This window comes from Eschrichtius robustus, chromosome 1, assembly GCF_028021215.1.
Source record: "Eschrichtius robustus isolate mEscRob2 chromosome 1, mEscRob2.pri, whole genome shotgun sequence".
Classification (NCBI taxonomy): domain Eukaryota; kingdom Metazoa; phylum Chordata; class Mammalia; order Artiodactyla; family Eschrichtiidae; genus Eschrichtius; species Eschrichtius robustus.
In genome coordinates, this window is record NC_090824.1 from 37,619,247 (window position 1) to 37,632,582 (window position 13,336).

The 13,336-nt window shown below is 33.9% G+C and overlaps 1 protein-coding gene across 3 annotated transcripts in view; it reads right to left on the reverse strand.

Moving 5' to 3' along the window:
* Positions 1 to 13,336, reverse strand: part of SYNE2 (spectrin repeat containing nuclear envelope protein 2) — a 273,887-nt gene that overhangs the window by 200,006 nt on the left and 60,545 nt on the right. For all 3 annotated transcript variants that reach the window (XM_068544299.1, XM_068544308.1, XM_068544289.1), the window contains exons 11-20: positions 12,231 to 12,395; positions 11,509 to 11,621; positions 10,486 to 10,648; positions 8,922 to 9,000; positions 8,463 to 8,650; positions 6,591 to 6,755; positions 5,592 to 5,741; positions 3,596 to 3,769; positions 1,090 to 1,248; positions 615 to 788 (exon numbers count right to left, since the gene is read on the reverse strand). In XM_068544299.1, the coding sequence (XP_068400400.1) occupies positions 615 to 788; positions 1,090 to 1,248; positions 3,596 to 3,769; positions 5,592 to 5,741; positions 6,591 to 6,755; positions 8,463 to 8,650; positions 8,922 to 9,000; positions 10,486 to 10,648; positions 11,509 to 11,621; positions 12,231 to 12,395 (1,530 nt within the window). The remainder of the gene's footprint in view (positions 1 to 614; positions 789 to 1,089; positions 1,249 to 3,595; positions 3,770 to 5,591; positions 5,742 to 6,590; positions 6,756 to 8,462; positions 8,651 to 8,921; positions 9,001 to 10,485; positions 10,649 to 11,508; positions 11,622 to 12,230; positions 12,396 to 13,336) is intronic.

Genomic DNA, 13,336 nt, shown 5'->3' on the forward strand with positions numbered 1-13,336 from the left:
ATATTTTCTGTGCTGTACAATATATCCTTGGAGCTTATTTATTTTATACACAGTAGTTTGTACCTCTTGATTTCAATACATCTTAAGCTGCCTATCAGACCATGAAAAGTCAACCTAAAAAAAACTGTCTCCATACAAAACACTATTGGATCTTTAACTGCTGATAAGCATATGTTCATAAGTAGCTTTTACCAAAGCATTTTAATAATAAAGGTTTTATTTTACATTTGGGGAATTTTAACCACTCAAAGTTTCTTCACATACCTTATTTTCATTTATTGGCAGCTGGATAAGACTAGAATTATTATGTCCATTTTATTTGATTAAAGAAGGCAGAGAAATTAGATTCTTGCTCAATGTCATAGAAGTCAGCCATGCTTTTTACACTATACCACTGAGTTCATTCATACAGTAAAATGTGAATTAAAAAAAATCTTCGTTTGAATGTTTATTTTTAAGAGTTTCTGGGGAACAATGTATAAAACTTGGAAATTTTTTAAAGTTACAATAACTTTGTTATAATTACAGTGATGGAACCATCTTGATTTCAAATGAGGTAGATTTATATCTACTAATGATAAATGTCCTACATTTGATGGTTGAAAGAGCCGCACCTTGTATTTTGAAATTAGTCCTCTCTGGCTCTCTCTTTGGCCAAGTAATTGTTCAGCCCTTGTAATGTATGATTCAAGTTCCTTCTGTGATTCTTCCACCTTCAGCCTGACATCCAGGTCTGGGGAAACATCAGTTGAGTTCTTCAACACTGCTACTAATTTTACCATATTGATCTGTGATGACAAAAAATTCTCAACTTAACACTTAGCCCAACTTCTTAGAAAACTCATAAGTTAATAAATATTTTCTTTGAGTAGCAACTCATATTTTCCCACTAGACATAAGAACATCCTATTTATTATACTGATGTTTTCCAACATGCTCTAAATAATAAAGAAATAAAATATAAGGCAAAATTAATATTTTATAAAACATTTCCAAACTACAAGGCAATCCCCCCCTCTTCCCTGGCCTCTCACTGACCACTCCGTTTTAAAGACTAAATTTACTTAATAGGGAATATTAAAGAGAGACCTGGACTTTCTCTTTAGCTTCTTGAATCTTTGCTTGAAGCCCAGCTGTGATCACATGCTGAAGAGACTCCTGGCTTGAAACATTTTGCACATCCATTTGTAAAGTGTCTTCAGTTCTAGACACAAGCTCTTCATACATAGAGCCTTTGGCAATAAGATGCTATTAAAACAAATTAAAGTGAGATCACAATAAATATTCGGATTATGTTAAACATTAACCCTAACAATCTCATCAGGAAATCATAAAAAGTTAACTATTAATCCAAAATGAGGCAAATTTATAGTCTAAAAAATGTTATTTTAAACATTCATTTTGAAACTGTATATTTATAATCAGATTCTGAGCAACAGTCTTTTATAGATTTTTTTTAATATAATAAGCACTTCAATAAAATAAAGACTAGAAGAAATACAATGCCAATAGAGAGAAAATAAGTTGAGAGAGTAGTAATAAACCTTAAAAAGAGATTGTTGTAAGTCTAATCAGTCAGAAGGGAGTTCAATAAATGTTATTGGAGAAAATGGCTATTGGAAAACATCTTTTTAGAACAATGCTTTATACAACATACCAAAAATAAATTTCAGATGAATTAGAAAATTATATACAAAATATGAAGCTAGAAAAGAAGAAATTATCCATGAAAATGGATCGGCTCCCTGGGTGCGGAGGGCCTTTTTAGGCATAAGAGACAGAAATGACTAAATAAATACAAAAATTTTCTATGTGAAATAAAACAAACAACTTAAAAGTCAACAACTTGGTAAAAATATATGCCACACAAATGAAAATGGGTCATGATTCAGAGAGCTTATAAATTCAGTAAGAAAAATACTAAGATCCCAAAGATAATTCAGAAAATACAAAAACAGATATAATTCACAGAAACAAATGGCTAATGAATATATGAAAGACAGTTCAATCTTACATGTAATCAAATAAGTACAAATTAAAATAATGAGTTACCACTTTTCAGTTATCAAATTAACAAAAAAAATTTTTAATTACAACTCAGAGGTGGCATGGGTATGATAAAATAGAAATTATATTGTGTGATATCAACTATGTAAATGTTGATCTTATCTATCTTAGAGCAGTGGAACTATGGTGATTGTTATTTTCCTCTTTATACTTTTAGACATTATTTAAATGTTCTAAAGTTAGCTCATTCATTTGTAACTTCAATTTTTTCTATTTTGAATCATAAAAGTAACAAAAGCTCCTGTCAAAAACTCAAAGAATGGAGAGGTATACAGCACATAAAGAAAAAGTTCCTCTTCTTCCCCATCCCTCCCTTAACTGTCATTTAATCAATCACGCACACATTCATTTAAAAAATATTTACTTTGTATCTACTAGGTACCAGGAAATGTACTAAGAGCTGGGCATAATGCAGGATCAAGATACACAGAGTTAGCTATTTGTATATGCTTACAGATATTTTTCTATAGATATAAATGCATAAAGTTTAAAAAAGCAACTGTTTTTAAAAATACTGAAAGGATCACATCACCCATACTGCTCAGCAACTTGCATTTCTTACTTTACAATATATCTTGATCCAACAAAGATCTACTTAATTTCTTCTTAATGGAAGTATACTTCAGCTTGTTTGTGTTTTCACTGTTTATAACAGGGATCATTGTTATAGCTTTGAAATATTTTTTTAATATTGAATTTCTCATTTCTTACTCATTTATTTCACGAAAATAAATTCCAGATACAGCAAATAAATAAATACAAAAATAAAATTAGAAAAGCACTGGCAGATGGCACAGGTAAGTTTATATAATATTTTCAAAGCAATAAAAAGTATTACTCTTATAAACAATGAAAACACAAAATTCTACATATACACCTTTCAGAAACGTAGATTTAAAAGAATTACACAAATGTTCCTTTATCCCAAGAACCTTCCATCTGGTTGTAACTTATGACATGCTCTGTAAATTTTATAGCTGAGCTGGAACTCAGTAAAACCTCAACTGTAACTTCTTTCCAGGGAGAACTGAGCGATATTAAAATACACTGTTGCCTCATTGCTTTTCAATGAGTCCACTGCCTGAGAATAAAGACAGAACAGAGTTTTAACAACATTCAGCCCCTCCCTGCAACAGGTAAGGAAGGGAAAGCTTAATAAGGGGTTGATCTTTCAAAGCATAGGTTGTATAATCTCTTACATTAGCACTGCACTGAGCTATAGGAGACTGAACTCACTCATCTCATTGCCCTCTGATACAAGAGAATATTTTAATCTCCATCCTGTAGCTGGGAAAATTAGTTCAAGAATTTAAAATCCTAAGGTATTATTAGTCTTCAAATCTATCCTCTGTCTTCAAGCAAAATCACAGCAAATGATCCAGGGTTGAGATTCCACGCCATTTTTTAAAAACCCCAACAAAGAAAATTCTAACAGTAGTCTTATTACTGTTTCCTTTAAAACTTTTTATCTTAATACATAAGCCTACAACCATAAAAGCTGTCTTTTTAATACTTTTTCCACTCATACCTGCAAAGATTCTTCCACTGAGGTATCTACATCACCTTGCTGTCTCAGAAGATCCAAAACAGATGTGGTTTCCGCCTCCCAGATTTCCACTTGTCCAACCAGCTTTTCAACCTCTTCAGCCACTTTCAGTGCCCCTGTAAATTCTTCATTTTCTTTTTCATGTTCTTCCCCAGCCTACAACATTCAAAATTATCACTATGAAAATGGTAACATTTACATTATAATTTTCAATTTAAAAAAGTTATATCCCTATAGCGAATTAATTGAACAATGAAAACCTCAAAAACAATGGCTGTTTTTTAAACTCAATGTTTTAATATTATCTTTATAAAGTTTAGTTAAAATGCATACTAAACTATCATGCCAAAACAAATAAAAAAATAAAAACAAGTGCTAAGTCAACATATTTTAATGATTTAAGATCTACTTTTTGGACAATGATAACAATACTTTATGATAGCATACATAGCTTTATTATTTTTTTATTAATTTTTATCGGAGTATAGTTGCTTTACAATGTTGTGTTAGTTTCTGCTGTACAGCAAAATGAATCAGTTATACATATATCCCCTCCTTTTTGGATTGCCTTCCCATTTAGGTCACCACGGTGCATTAAGTGTAGAGTTCCTTGTGCTATACAGTATGTTCTCATTAGTTATCTAAGCATATATCACTTTGAAAATTAAAAGATTTGTTCACAAAAATTTTCTTAAGGATGATATCATCCCTATCAGTTAGTTACTATTATCTCCATTTTACAGATAAGAAGATTAGAGCTTAGAAAATTAGGGTATTGACTCTATAAACACATTTCTAAAACTTGTATACAATTTAATTAAATACAGCTATTAGCAATAGTAGTTGTGAAACATCAGAATCAAATTTCAACAAAATTAAGCCTTTTCCCATTAATAATCTCTCAATATCCTACAGGTTGATATGCTACAGCTTTACATGACAGACACATTCTTAAAGTTGTTTTTAATCAGATCATATTTTAAATGTATGAGAAAAATATTCTATATTCTTCTATTCTAAAAGCATATTGCACAAATTCAGATTTTTCAATATCTTCTATGATTATGTCTTTTCACGGTGGGAAAACATGGGCACTCCATCATGGCAACTGGCCAAAGCCAGTTAAAAATTACTTTCTTGGGCTTCCCTGGTGGCGCAGTGGTTAAGAATCTGCCTGCCAATGCAGGGGACACGGGTTCAAGCCCTGGTCTGGGAAGATCCCACATGCCGCGGAGCAACTAGGCCCGTGAGCCACAACTACTGAGCCTGCGCGTCTGGAGCCTGGGCTCCCAACAAGAGAGGCCGCGACAGTGAGAGGCCCGCGCACCGCGATGAAGAGTGGCCCCCGCTTGCCGCAACTGGAGAAAGCCCTTGCACAGAAACGAAGACCCAACACAGCCAAAAATAAATTAATTAATTAATTTAAAAAAAAAATTACTTTCTTTAAAACTATGTAAGTTACTATTCTGAAGGAGGCACACTTCCAAAATCATAGGTGTTACACTTTACATGTGTATGATTTTTTTGTTGTCGTTTCTGTTCCATATTCTTATCTATAATCTAAAGTCATCCTCTGAATTACCCAACAAAGCAAGAAATAAAGATTTTATTTCCCTCCATTTTACAGAAAGGAAGCAAGACACAGGCCAGGGGCTAGCCTAAAGCTGGACAATTTCTGAACACTAGTCAGAAGCAATCTGAAGAAAATATCAGCTCCATTTCCACAGCTCAGAAGTCATGACTGCTTCTGCGTGTCTGCAAACTCCTCAGTGAGTGAGACACCCAGGGCTTTAACACTGAAGACCACTGCGTGAGGGAACCACTTAGGCATTTTATTGGAAAATGACCATACTTTAAATAAATGTTATCTAATGATCCCATTTACCACTGTTTCAACAATATGGTTTTTTCAAAAGAAAAACAGCAAAGTTAAATTATTTCTATATACAAGTGAAACACATAAAGTATGACTATTTACCATAATATTCTGACTGCAATTTTCAGGAAGTTCTATTGACATATCTGTTGACAAATCAGCAGTTAGGTTCTCTTCTTTAGATAGTTGAGTATTTCCAGAATTGTCAAGAAAGGGCTCATCTTGCTTTTTTATAAGGGGCAGGTTCATTTCCTATAAAAAATTAATGTCATGAAATATAATGCCTATATTTTTATGCTAAGATATATGATTAACAACAATAAATGGACAGAATATATTCAATATAGTTTTAGGATTTATCAGTTAGTAACAACGTTATAAAATTTCCCATACAACACCTCAGTCTCAAATTGTTAAAAATAAATAATTTAATAATTCAAGTTCAAAAATTATTTATTAAAGGTATGCTTTTATGAAGCACTATACTAAATATAAAGATAAATAAAGCTTAGTGTATGTTCTCAAGGACCTTGAAATCTAGTAGGCAAAAATGCTTAACGTTATTCTTTAATGGTAAATGAATTTCAACTAGAAATCTGTATGCTGTATATCCACGCAAAAACCTGTACATGAATGGTTATATCAGCATTATTCATAATAGTCAAAAAAGTGGAAAGAAGCCAAATGTTCATCAACTGATCAATGAATAAATAAAATGTGGCATATCCATACAATGGATTATTATTTGCCAATAAAAAGGAATGAAGTACTGATACATGTTACAAAATGAACTTTGAAAACATTACACTAAGTGAAAAAAGCCAGAAACAAAAGACTACGTATTATATGACTACATTTATGTGAAATATCCAGAATAGGGAAATCTTTAGAGCTGGGGATATTGGGAGAAAATGAAGAGTGACTGGTAATGGGTACAAGTTTCTTTATGAGGTGATGAAAATGTTCCAAAATTGATCATGGTGATGGCTGCACAACTCTAAACATTTCACCTGAAAACCACTGAGTTATGCACAGTAAATGAGTGAATTGTATGTATGGAAATTATACCTCAATGAAGCTGTTACCAAAAAAAAAACTTACAAGCTGAGTTTTTGTAATAAACTTTCTCCATCTTTTATTCAGCCTCCTCAGTTCTTTAGAAATAGATGATCCAACTTCATCATTGCTGACTTGAATTAAGAAATTTCCCACTTCATTTAAAGTAGTATGTTCTAGATTCCACTGGGACAGTGTCTCAAAGGGAACCTACAAAACATACAAGCAATGTAATATTTTAATGACATACTATTTGTCTTTTCATTATAATAGATCTTCACCAAGGTTGACTGTAAAGCAAAAGTGAGTGTGAGGGGGCTTCCCTGGTGGCACAGTGGTTAAGAATCTGCCTGCCAGATGGGTCCCTGCCAGGGGACATGGGTTCGAGTCCTGGTCCGGGAAGATCCCACATGCCGCGAAGCAACTAAGCCGGTGTGCCACAACTACGGAGCCCATGCATCACAACTACTGAAGCCTGCACGCCTAGAGCCCATGCTCTGCAACGAGAAGCCACCGCAGTGAGAAGCCGGTACACCACAAGGAAGAGTAGCCCCTGCTTGCCGCAACTCGAGAAAGCCCACGTGCAGCAATGAAGACCCGATGCAGCTAAAAATAAAATAAAATAAATAAATAAATTTTAAAAAAAGTGAGCGTGAGGTTTTTGCAGAGACTTTGACCCTCCCTGTTGGCTGAGCGCTTCATCCCTGATCACTAACTGGCAGGTGCTGGCTGCCTGTTATCACTCTTGGTCCCGGACTTTCAGGAAGCATCTGATCTTCTATCTTTCTAAGTGGCTGATGAGCTTACAGCAAAGGTTCTCAAACTTTTTCAGTTCGTGGCCCCCTTAATGTCTCAGTAATTTTTTCATGGATTCCCTAGGCTAGAAGAATTATCTAACAGTTCTCATTGTTAAGTAGTCAGGTCCAAACAACTTAGTAGTAATTTGTGTGGTGCCCAGCAGACAGATGTTGCTTGGTCTCCCTCAAATTTTAAATTATCTTGAGAGTTCTTTTTGGCAACTCAGGTCACCTCAGCACAGAGTTTGGAAATTCCAAGGCTTAAAGTGCTATTTCCTCAGAGAAATGTGAATTTTAATACAAGAACTTTAAAGACAGAAGAGCTATTGAAAGCCAAAGATGTGAAATTCTGGTATCAACAGAGGTGACAGGAAGAAATAATGATTCACTCAAATATTCTTTTTGCACTCATATACTTATCAGAAACTTTACTTTCATACGAACAGCCTGTTTTCTGTTAAGTAACTTTAGCTTCTATTTGGAAAATGTTTAATCTGAGAGGCTGTCTACATTTATTTACAACAGAGGAAAACAAATGAAAGAAAGAAAAACTACCTCAGAGAATAATCATAAAACAGGTTATTACATAAATAGCAAATAAAAACAAGAGTGAATTACTCCAAAATTTCTTCTGTACTTCTCCACATAAGTAAGCTATTTTGTTTTTCCTCCTAAGGAAAGTCAGAAAGGTTTTAGAACTGAAAGGTATGCACCCAAATGGAAAAAAAAAAACTTTCTAAAACATTCATTTATTTTAAATGTATCTATAAGCTATCTACTACTCCACATCTTTTATTTCCCTTCCAAGGAACTTAGCAATATATCTTCCAAAAGCTATACTGTGTATGTAAATTATACCCCAATAAAGCTGTGTGTGTGTGTGTGTGTGTGTGTGTGTGTGTGTGCGCGCGTGCGCATGTGTGTAAAACCTATAACGAAGAGAAAAATTCCTTTTAGCGATTACATGAGAAAGAAACTAAACTCTTTCCAAAACTTTGGAGAATTTTTCCGACAGTCATGCTTACTTGTTCCTGGCCTCTCATTTTTGGATTGAAAACGAGAGTCTCCAAACAAAATGAAAAAAAGTAAAATTGAGCAGGTGCCATTAGACTGAAAATACCTCTTTCATCTGTTCCTTCTTTGTTTCCTCAAAACAAGCCTTTAGTAAACGAAGCTTTTCCACATAAATTGTCCAACATGCCAGAACTTTTTGTAGAGTGGAGTTCACATTATATATATTTTTTCTATACATGCAAAAATGATATTCCACCATTGTATATTGTTTACTAATATCTGGATATTCTCCAGCTATAAGGTTAACAAAACAAGAAAGTAATTTTAGAAAACAGTTTTTCATTAATAGAATAATACTGCTAAGAAAAACACTTGCATACCAATTGACAGTGGTGAAATAAATATGTACACTAACAATATTAAAAGTGGATGCAAGAATTTTCTAAAGAAAACACATATGTAAAACCAATTTCTAAAACATTAAGGTACATAAAGAAAGCCAAACAAATGAAATGCTATTTTTAAGTGATGGTCATTCCATCAAAAAGTAATTGTATAGCTTTACCCAAATTCTTATGAATTTCTTCACATTTTTGAAAAGAAGTTTCAAGTTGAGCTAAGAACTCTTTTTCTTCAATAAATTTCTGGGGAAAAAAATGAAAATAAAACATGTTGACAGTTTGTATTTTTAAAAATGTGTCAAGAAATCCAGATAGAGCCATATACACATTGATGAAGCACTTAGGCACCAAAATTTCTTTACAGTTTTAATACTACATATTTGGGTAGGAAAAGAAGAAGAGTAGTTCATGAGGAGAGATAGTTAAGGTCTAAGAGACATAAGCAATACATAGGTATGAGACCTGACAGTTTATCTTAATGCAGTGACACAGTTCTAAAATGGTTTTCCTCTCATGAGAAAAGGCAAGTATTTATAGCAATTTCAACATCTCCTACCACACATATTTATTAATATTGCATAATTTATATCAGTTTCTCTTATCTCATATGCCTTTATTAATGTTGAATAATTTTTATTAGGTATGTTGAGTATGTTATAAATAGATACAATCCATCACACAAAAACTCTTGAGAAATACCATTAACCAAGTTATTATGTGCCTTAAGCTAGTAAAATCTATGGAAAAATACAGTTAATTAAAAACTCATTGTACACTTATGTGCCAACGGTATGATTATTTAAATGGAAAAATGCAAAATCAAGGTAGGAAAAAGAAATTAAAATATTCAAAATCTAGTCTAATATAGAATGATGATTCCTGTTTAGGAATGTACAGTATTTAAATCATAAATTGTAAATAAATCTTTCTTCATCATGTTTTTCCAATTTTTACACTGAAGTTTACAATCTTGGGTTTTTCTTTTTGGCCCTCATTCCAAAAACAGAGAATCAGGGAATTCCCTGGCGGTCCCGTGGTTAGGACTCAGTGCTTTCACTGCTGTGGCTCCAGGTTCAATCCCTGGTCGAGGAACTAAGATCCTGCAAGCCACGCAGCGCGGCCAAAAAAAAAAAAGAAAGACAGAGAAACAGAAAGAAGGATAATAAGGCCTAACTGTAGAAATGACACGGCCAGGCTGCTTTAGTGTTAATTTACCAAATAAACACACACATTTAAATCATCTGCAACATTTTTTCCCTATAAATTGCAAGAGCTAAACCCCCTCCCCCAGAAAGCCTCAAGACAAAACACACTGTTTTTCCCACTCTTAAAACTTGAAAGGCTAAGATTAAAATGTTCGAAGAAAAATTTAATTTTTGACTAAAACCATAAATCTGAATGGCGAAAAATATTAAACAAGATGTCCAGTAAGTGAAAGTAGGAATTTTTTTAAAGGAAATAACACTGAAACTTTCTCTATTATGTAACTTAGTCTGGTTAACTAAATCTCCTCTGTTGTGCTAAATAATGTTTTCTCTTTCTTACTCTTCCCAATGTCTGTTATTTGACTACCGGTAATTCTTTTCTCTAGGCAATGTTTAAGCTAATGAAAGCTACCAAGAAAACTCATCTCAAAACCTGAAAAGGTAAGGGAAATTGTGCCAAGGAAAAATGCAAACCCAGCACCATGGAGAACAGTTGTCTGAGACATGAAATAAAGCAGCTTACATGCCAGTCTTCCAGCAATAATTCCACAGATTCTTTGCTCCCGTATTTGATGTTCCAAACAACCAATTTTGATTTCACTTCATCTAGCAAACCAAGAACTGAGCACTTATAGTAATGAAATTCTAGAAGTGGAATGAATTTTTCCCCCGAAATGTTGTTGATTCTGGAAGATAGTGCAGGTTTTAGAATTTAATTTAATATTGTTGGCCAAATGTGAGAAATCTGTTTGGCATTTTTAAAAATATTGGGGCTTTAACTTTTTCTTTTCAACACATGGAACTCAAATGAATCCTCATATCTTTTTTTTTTAAACAAAGTAAAACAAACATTGTGACTAGATATAAAACAGCTATTTCTAAGATAAAAATATTTAACAGAACACTTTCTGAAGAAACTATTCCCCTATTGAGAAATTCTATAATAAAATGTTAATCTCTAAAATATTTTACTAAATTTGAAAACTTCCATATAACTTAATGCAACTGTAATTTCAACATTTACACATTAACAGCTTTCATTATTAAGGCTAATACCCTCTTAATATCATTCTAATAAGCTGCTTATGAATACTGAGAAAAAAGAAGATGATGTGGACAACCACAAATTAAATAATCTTCATATCTGTAGTTTTTTTGAGTTTATAAAGTGCTTTCATATACCTCCTCCCATTTCACCTAGTATCCTTGTGAGACATGAACAGAGTGATTACCATTACTCTGTATTTACAAATGAGGAAACGTGCAGAAAGACATAGTAACTTGGCCACAACCAAGATAAAGAGCTCAGTTTCTGACTATACGTCCAGAACTTTTTCCACCACCATATCCTACCAGCCAATAAAAGAGGAAGTATGTTAGCATGATATAATGTTACTATTACATAAAACATGAAGGAACTGTTATCAAGACTTAAAGACCTATTGTCAGAGATTATCGAAAAATCTGTATTTTCTGGTCCCTATAGCACCATGTTAGTGCTCAAACACAAAGGTGTCAGCAGTTGTGAAAGGGTAGTGATACAAACCGTCTTTTCATTTCCTCCAATTTGTTAGGTGGTACCAATGGCAAATGTTTTTCATCTCTATTTTCAAATGTCAGGAGAGTATTCAAATGACAGTCAAATTTATCCATCAGACTCTGAAAAGAAATTTAGCATGATATAAGCAGATTTATTGCCAAACACTGTAATTGAAGGCCTGTTCATCTCATTTGCTCTGTGCATGCACTGTATCTTTTTTCAAAAGAAAAATCATAAAGCCCTTTCATTTTTAACTAAAATGTTGTAAATAAATATTTTCATCATAAATGTTTTAAACTGGACCATTTTACAGAGAGGCGGACTGCAGTTTCTTTGGTAACAGCTTTATCAAAATCTTTTGTTTTCAGATGTATTTTCCATTCCTTTGTGGGCTCAAATGCTAAAAATCTCACCTATCAAATTCTTTCATATCATTTTAGTGAGAACCCAATCTTCTATGTTTTAAAACAGTCTCCCCTCTCCTTTTCTGCCAGACTTTACAGAGTCCAGACTTTACTGGACTTTTCTTATTGTTTCCACCTTAAACTAGCACAACGCTCATCAAGAAACTGAAGGTAACTTTTGGGACCCAAAAATCTCCAGGGGAATCACCTAAACCATCCTCAAATACCCACTATACTTCCTTCCCTCCTTTCTAGGAACATCTTCCTCAAGAACAGCTCCTAACAAAGCACAGATTTTTCCATGTTTCTTTTTTCTTTTCCAACCTGGAATAAAGTCATTTTCTCTTGCATTAGAGCCATGGCTTCATAGTAATCCTGGGAGGCTGGCAAATCTTCATCTATAAGCTCCTCCAACCCCTGGAGCCAAGTTTCTATTTGATAGAGGGGTGAGGGCAAGACATGATTCAACTCTGTTTTCCACACATTAATCTGAAAAAAAAAAAAAGGAAAGATGTTCTTCAGTAGACACTTCTATAGTTTATTTCTTCACATACGGCATGCTTAATTCTTTAAAGAATCCTTTTAAAACCACTCTTAAAAATAGTATGCTAATTCTCTGATCTGTTAGACAAGGAAATCTTGATCAATAGGTAAATTTCTTAGTTCTAAGTATCACTTGGCTAGCTGCTGATCGAGAGCATAATTTGTTCAAAAGTAGTAGAAGAGGGCACAAGAATAAAAACAAATGTTTTGATAAATCCATAATCAGTCATGAGAGGGAAATTAGAAATAGTTAAAGCACCCCTCAAAGCAGGGGTAGACTACTGTACGGAATGACCATCATTTGAAATGTTGTATGCCCTTGTGTTCCCTAACATTACAACTATACGTTGCAAGCAGATTTATAGATTACTTTCCTCACGAGCCCTAATCATATATTTACATTAGATATCTCTACCATATCTCCTGAATACCTGTCCTTCACCAAAGCCCCCGCCCCCCAATCCAGCCAACCTCCTCCTTCCTCAGCCTTCCCACCACTCCCTACACACATGAGTCACATAAATGCCAGCTACTTATTGCCCCAAACCCTGATTACTCCCCCAGGTCTTTGCCCTTGCTGCCCCTTCTACCTGGATTTTCCCCCTGCTAAACACCATCAAAACTCACTCACAGAGTCCCATACAGGATAAACCCAAGGAGAAACACACCAAGACACATAGTAATCAAACTGGCAAAAATTAAAGACAAAGAAAAATTATTGAAAGCAGCAAGGGAAAAACGACAAATAACATACAAGGGAACTCCCATAAGGTTAGCAGCTGATTTCTCAGCAGAAACTCTACAAGCCAGAAGGGAGTGGCATGATATACTTAAAGTGATGAAAGGGAAGAAACTACGACCAAGATTACTCTACCCGGCAAGGATCT